Source organism: Heterodontus francisci, chromosome 2, assembly GCF_036365525.1.
Source record: "Heterodontus francisci isolate sHetFra1 chromosome 2, sHetFra1.hap1, whole genome shotgun sequence".
NCBI classification, from domain to species: domain Eukaryota; kingdom Metazoa; phylum Chordata; class Chondrichthyes; order Heterodontiformes; family Heterodontidae; genus Heterodontus; species Heterodontus francisci.
The window spans coordinates 67403452-67410874 of NC_090372.1; the positions used below are offsets into that span (position 1 = coordinate 67403452).

General features: G+C 39.7%; 1 protein-coding gene across 2 annotated transcripts in view; it reads left to right on the forward strand.

The window, feature by feature from the left end:
* Positions 1 to 7103, forward strand: part of ube2ql1 (ubiquitin conjugating enzyme E2 QL1) — a 45387-nt gene extending 38284 nt beyond the window's left edge. The window contains exons 2-3 of one of the 2 annotated variants that reach the window (XR_010976866.1): positions 5773 to 5960; positions 6915 to 7103. Coding sequence is in view for 1 of the 2 variants with exons in the window: in XM_068050612.1 (XP_067906713.1) it covers positions 5773 to 5904 (132 nt within the window). In the remaining variant the exon portion in view is untranslated. Of the gene's footprint in view, positions 1 to 5772 lie in introns of both variants that reach the window. The other variant, XM_068050612.1, reaches the window with a different exon arrangement.
* The last annotated feature ends 320 nt before the right edge of the window (positions 7104 to 7423 follow it).

Sequence of the window (7423 nt, forward strand, 5' to 3'; positions counted from 1 at the left end):
TGTTTTTGTTACATGCACATTAACCCTGATTTAGACTTTTTTTCCTACTCTAGTGCTATCTGTCTTTTCCAGTTCTCTGTGTATCTTGATGTTCCTCTTTTGTAGTATCTCCTGGTTCCCACACCCCTGCCAAATTAGTTTAAACCCTCCTCAATAGCATTAGCAAATCGCACCGAAAGGAACTATCAGCCACAATAAGAACATTTTTGGTGAGTGAATTTCTGGAGGGAAATGCAAAGAGGGGTGTTGATTATTGATCTGCTGGCAGAGTGTAATGGTGCACTGGTGGGTGGGTGGGATGAATGGTTTGGGAAGGAGGTTGGTGAAATTAGCCTGCAGCAAGTGCTTTGGGCAGGAAGGTCAGTGATCAAAGCAGCAGCAAAGCGTGCCTGAATAGGCCCTTTGGAAAATGTCGAGAGAGGCATCAAAGATGGCTGTGGGCTTATCCATGGGGGATTCAAGCCTGGGAAAGCATCAGGAGAGTTGTTTGGCAGAATAGAGTTTGTGAGCAAAGTGCCTGAGAGGGAGAAGTGAAAGGTGGCCGGACTGGGTGACAAGAAGTGGAGGATACAAGAGAGAATGACCCAAGGATGGACCTAGAAAAGAGCAAAACGGTTTTGGGTCCACAGCAAGAGCTAAATTGCACATGCAAATGAAGAGAATTTTAAGTTGTGTAGGCCTGGCAAAGATTAAGATAAACAAGTCCCGGTTATAAACAGAGGAAAGAGGAGATACAGCATAAGAATCCAAAGTTAACGTTTCAGATCCTGTAGTGGAATGAGGTTGACATGGAGTCTACTTGGAGCATCAACAAGCCAATGTCAAGGGGCACTGCAATTGGCCTCAGTACTACTGAGTTTGGAGTAGGGTGGGAGCGGGTGTGCAAATCAAATAAAATGTATTTTTGATCACTATCCGGTAGCCCTTGTTGACCAGTATGCAGGTGTGGATGATGTCTGAGGGCAGGATCAGTCTCAGTTGGGATATGTACTAGTAACATTTCTTGTCTAACTTCTACGTAAGCGTTGACCTACTGAGCTGAGTGCCTGAGGATTGCTGGTGCCCATGAACTGTACTGCAGTATGAGTCTTATCACTGGGAATTTCATCAAGGCTTCTCCTGCACTGTCGCTGTAACTTTGTCAAAAATTTCTTTAACATATGTAATGACAACAGAGCAAGAACACCTCTGAGGAAATTCCTGGCATATGTCTTCATGAGAGAAAATTACTTGATTAGGGAGTACTTTAAAAATATCTTTAAAAATTACAGACCCCTAAACTCATAGAAATGGGGTCAAATATCTTTTATCCATTTCTCACCAATCTGTTAAAAAAAAACAACCCTCCGATTTGGGAAAATTGACCACTTTAATACTATGCTCAATTTGTCATCATTCATCATGGGACTTTCAAGTCTAACTCAGTAGTCATTCATCAAAATGTACTATCAATATTATTTAAACTAAATATTGACAATTTAGCATCAATAACTTCTGCTTCTTTCCATAGTGAACTTTATTTTGAAGGGAAATAAAAGCAAAATACTGCAGATGCTGGAAATCTGAAATAAAAACAAAAAGTGCAGGAAATACTCAGCAGGTCAGGCAGCATCTGTGGAGAGAGAAACCAAGTTAACGTTTCAGGTCTGTTGAAAGGTTCTGATGAAAGGTCACAGACCTGCAACGTTAACTCTGCTTCTCTATCCACAGATGCTGCCTCACCTGCTGAGTATTACCAGCACTTTCTGTTTTTATTTGAAGGGGTCATTTTCTGACATTGGGCTCAGATTTGAGAATTTTGCTTGGCAGGAATGCCTGTCAGGAATTGAGGCACATGCTACACACGATTAATAGCTGAAAAAGCATGTACTGTGCGTATTTTTATTTTTCAATATATGATCCCAGCAGGCAGGATTCCCCGAGGGGAATGCAAAGTTGGAAAATGAATGCTTCAGTGCTATGATATGTTTAGTTTACCTTAACACTGGTGCCAGTGTATCACGATGGGCCCACTGCACCTTTTTGAGTAATTGCTATTTAATTACATCCATTGATGTTTAATTCCATAGAACAGAGTGTAAATTAGTTGGAATCGTGCACTGAAATTTATTTGACTCAGGTTTAACTTCCTCTCCACTATTTTTAGTGGACTGAAAAATGCACTTGCTTTAAGTTTTTGCCTGCATTATTTTAACACAGTTATTCACCCACTTATTTTAAATATTTTGGCTTGATTAAAATAACGAACAGAGGAATCTCACTAATACATGTCAAGCAAATGTTAAAGTTAGCGCAGAAAGAGCTCTTACCATTAAGTTAGCTGTAATTCTCAGGAAGATTACTTGGGTAGTTAGTATGAGAAACAGTTGTTTGCTTTGACAAAGTGGAGGTGTTCTCATAGACTGAGAAATTAATTTATATGGTGTTGTTTTATGAAGATAGTTGCATTTACACTGCATGTACTTTGTGTTATAATTGACTTAGGAGAACTTGGTACTAACACTGGATGCTATAAGTGTTTGAATTCCCAGTTTCAACTCCTTCACATTGATGGCACATGATTCATAGAAAAGCACATACATTAGAGGAAAATGATAAGCCACATGGCAGAAATCAATTACAATCCTTTTGGCAAAACTGTGAGAACTCTCTGTTCTTAAATACATTTTAAAAGGTCAAAACTGAAACCTTAGTCATTGATGGTGATCAAATTATTTAAAGAGAATGAAATATAATGATTGCTTTAAAATAATTGGGAAAGTGCAAACTTAGCAAACTGTTTAGTTGTGAAATAGGCATTGCAACTTCAACTCAATGTAGTCTGCAATAATAACTGTAATTAATGCCTCCTCAACAATCACAAACTGGATATAGCATGTACTACTTATAATTTTAATTTTTGAAGTCAGTATCTAACTATATTGTGAAGTTTTAATCCTGAATATGTAAGCTTAGAAATGTGAATACAGGAGAACACTTTCACCAGCATGTTTCAATGCAAAGGTTTAATTATTCATGCATGTGGCATTGGTATTCAGGTTACCATTTTCTGATTTTTGGGACGAATTCCCACTCAACTTTAAGTCCACCCATTGCCACCAAATATATGCGTGATACAGCTGCCTTATTTTGCCGCTCTGCTGCATTTCACTATGACATTAATGGCATCTATTTGGTTATCCCATTCATAAGCCCTTCATATGTATCGATAACTGAATATTCAGCTATGGCATGTCGGAAGAACTTATTTAAAAACCATTAAGACTGGTTGTGATAATTTGAAGTATAACGGGCATCCTGCATAGGTATCATGTTGTTATATAGACATTGTTATTACCAGGTGAGACAGGGGTCTAGGGGTTCCCTCTCAGCCTTTGCCTGGTCTAACCATAACAGGGTTTAATTTTAGAAACACCATGTTTTTAGCTCCCCCTCAGTGAATCCTTGTTCACCTCTTTCCAATTGTAAGGCAAAGAAATCAATTAGACAGGTTTTCTTAGATTTAAACAAGAAAGGTGGAAGTTTATTAATCTTAAACTCTAATTCAGTTAACAGCTACGAATACGCGATGTGACCACGCTAGCATGCATAAACGATAAACACACATGCAGATAGAGAAAGAAAAAGTAGAAAAAAATAAAGGGGAAAAGTTTGAGGCAATAGCTGGATTGTAGTTACAGTTCTTTGAGGTTGATATTGAGTCTTTGGTTGCCATTAAGCCTTGCTGTTCGTTGGGGCCCAGTGCACACTTTAACTTGTTTTAATGTTGGAGTCTCTTCTCTGTTGAAGTTTACGTGTCTTCACTGGGTCCGGAGGCTTGTGAGAAAGCGAGAGAGAGCCAGCCAGGAGAAAGGCTGTCTTGTTCCAGGTACTTGATGGAAACATATAAGATCCTGAGGGGTCGCGACAGGGTGGATGTGGAAGGGATATTTCCCCTTGTGGGAGAATCTAGAACCAGGGGTCACTGTTTAAAAATAAGAGGTCGCCCATTTAAGACAGAGATGAGGAGAATTTTTTTCTCTGAGGGCCGTGAGTCTTTGGAACTCTCTTCCTCAAAAGGTGGTGGAAGCAGAGTCTTTGAATATGTTTAAGGCAGAGGTAGATAGATTCTTGATAAACAAGGGGGTGAAAGGTTATCGGGGGTAGATGGTAATGTGGAGAAATCAGTTCAGCCATGAACTTATTGAATAGCGGAGCAGGGCCGAGTGGCCTACTCCTGCTCCTAATCCGTATGTTTGTATGTTCAGTTGTAAACTGCAGTCGGAATTCAAACTGTCCTGTGAGCACAATTCAAACCTCCAAGTTGGCCAGCAGGTTAGTCATGTGACTAAGCTTTTTTCAACAAACTCTATTGCGTCTTTTGTGGATTTCAAAGCTCTCAGTGTCTCCCACCCCGACAAGATGGGGATCACCATTGCCCAGCCACATCTCTGTTAATTGAATCAGTGAGCAATTCTTTTGTCTCTCCAAGCAGTGTCTTTTGGTATGCAAATGTCCTCCAGCCAAGTGTCTGGTGATCTCTTGTAAAACAACTCCAGCAATAGTTTAAAATTAATGTTCATGTGACAAAATTAATATGCCTCATTCTTGGCAGGTGGGGGGTCTTCATGACATCATGCATGCTAAGATTCAAACTGCTACAAGGTTGCAAAGCAGCTCAGGAGAGGTAAGCAGTATACGGGTAATAAGCTCTGAGGTGTGGCCTGTGTAAGTGGGAGAGATAATTGCTGCAGTAATTGGCTGTGTAATGTTACCTTGGTATCTTTCCTCGAGTCTGCTATCTTCTTCTACATCTGCAGCCAGGTCCTCTGGGTATTACAGAGAGCAAACACCCAGTCAGCTACCTCTTTCCAGGTGGTTCAGATGGTTCCTCTTCAGGTAGGGTAGCCTTGAGTGCCAACAAGGTCAAGCCTCTTTTATCTCAGTGCATGCATCAGCACCTGAAAAACATAACCCACAATTATGCTGGTGCATTTTAATGAGCCATCCCCTAAGTGAAAAATGGTAGGAATCTTTATGCCACTTCTCTTCACTTTCAAATGAATGACAGTTTGATACAGATAATTCATTGATTTTAATTTCCTTTTTTTATTTATTTCTTTATTCAGTATATTTAAATGTCAGTCATCAGAGAAAACTACAAATATGAGTTTTGTTGCAGCCTCCTCAACACTGATTTTGTAGCTACTAAGGTTGCCTTTTAAGGACATTTTACCAGATTTACAGATTCTGGGGTAGATTTCCATCTTGACCATCTGAGCAGTAATCTAGCACAGAAGATCACCCACCCAATTTTTATTCCACTGATTCCTTAGCACCCATTGTCACCCGGCCCCACCCCGTGCCCCTGCCTCACCACTGATCAGCCTACCAATCACCCTTTGAGTCCTCTGCTGGCTTTGCTCATTGGATTGGCATCCTCTCGATCGGTGAGCTGCCTATCAGCACTGAAAACGTATGGACAGCCTGCCCATCAAATTTAAATGACATTTAAGTTGAAAAGGTTCAGGCTTCTGACTGGTAGCATCACAATTGCTCCACCCACTGCCCACCAATATGCACTACACATCAAAATCCTACTGTCTTCAGGGGTTGATGATAGTCTTAAAGAAGTACCATCTCCTGGAAAAAAGTTTGAACAAGCTTTCTTTATAAATACCTTTTCATGGTGAGGGCGCCCTTTAAACATTGTGAAAATTGGTTGCTTCCTATCATTTCAGTGAACAAAAGTACCTGACCCATTTTATTTTGTGTTTTCTTCATGTGGTATAGGGTCGAATTTGCAGAAAAGTGGGGAAGACAAAGAAAGCCTTCACTCGTAAAGAAGCTGAAGCGACATTTAAAAGTTTGGTGAAGACACATGAGAAATATGGCTGGGTTACTCCACCTGTATCCGATGGCTGAGCCACAGAGCTCCCAACATTTTCAACCCAAGAACACTTTCACCTTCTCAGTGCTGTGTACGATCCATTCTTTCTATTTCAGCTTCAGTTAGACATGGCGATACTAAGGACACATACGGCATTTTTGAAGAGAGATGTTTACGGATAAATGCCTAAAGGGATTTTTTTTGGGGGGGGAGACCTGTTTCGTTGCTGGGATTGAGTTCATCTGAATTTAGTTGTGCTTAATTGTGTTTGCATCATTTGCCCATCCTAATACACTTTAGTATGCTTCTCTCCATACTAATAAACAAATAGCATCATATGTTCCATTCATTGCCATTCCACTAATTTAAATTTAAATGAAGCCGTTAATATTTAATACCCAGGTGGCAAGCATAGGTTGGCATTTTGCTGTGCTGTTTTTCACAGGTCAGTGGTCAATGGAACTTAAAAATTGTAATTTCTGTGGAGCTGTGCTCTATCGTGGCTAAAATAAAAATTCTACATGTCATGTAGCTGGTTACTGATCACTGAAACTGAACTGTTCTAACTTCAAATCCAATGAGACAAAATAGGAGGGTTAATGTGTTTCAGCATCCTTATTGATTGGCGTTACTGTATATTATTTATGAAAACAGTCTTTAGATGGGGAGTCACCTCTGTCATTCAAGCCAACATCTCACAGGGTTAATGTGCCTATGTGGTAAATAATGTCAGGGTTAATAGTAGAATTGTACATCAAATGTGTGTGGGAGTAAGGAAAGCAACATGCTCATGATAGATTGTAGAGGAGTAGTTTTAAGACACTGCAGTGATACATTTCAAAATCCTGCATTAAATAAATGTCTTAAATGATTCAGATGTTTCAATTCCTACTGTATCTGCATGTTTAAGGAATCAGTGGTTGCTAGTTTGCTGAAAGAATGTTGCTGTCATTTGTTCTGTGTCAAGAGCTATTACATTTTGTCAAGTAGTAATGACATTTGTGTTTTTTTTGTTTAATTTATTTGTGGATTGCCAAATGCATAGCCTTTTGAGCATGTGACGGGCATTCTGACCGAAGGGAAGAAGACTTAAGGAACCAAGTTTGTTAAAAGTGACTACGTGGGATCAATTGCACTTATGTTGGTATCTCCGTATAGTTCTTTAGTGACCAAGTATTTGGAGAGGCATGTAAAAGGCAAAGAAAGACAGAAGAATGGAAGAAAATATCATATTGGACAGAAAATAAATGCTCTTTTTAACCTGCTCTTCAATGTAATGAATTCTTGACCTGGGATCAAGTTATTTTTACATGCATTCTGAATCAGACAGTAGTGACAGATTATATGATTGTTTTTGCACAAAATTACTTTTTCAATTTTCATACAGAAAATTTCATACAGGGCCCAAGTATGCATCATAGAATGGTTACAGCACAGATGGAGGCCATTCAACAATCATGTCCATGCTGGCTCTCTGCAAAAGCGTCTCTGCTAGTCCCACTACCCCTCCCTTTCCCCATAGCCCAGCAATTTATTTTCCTTCAGGTGCTTATC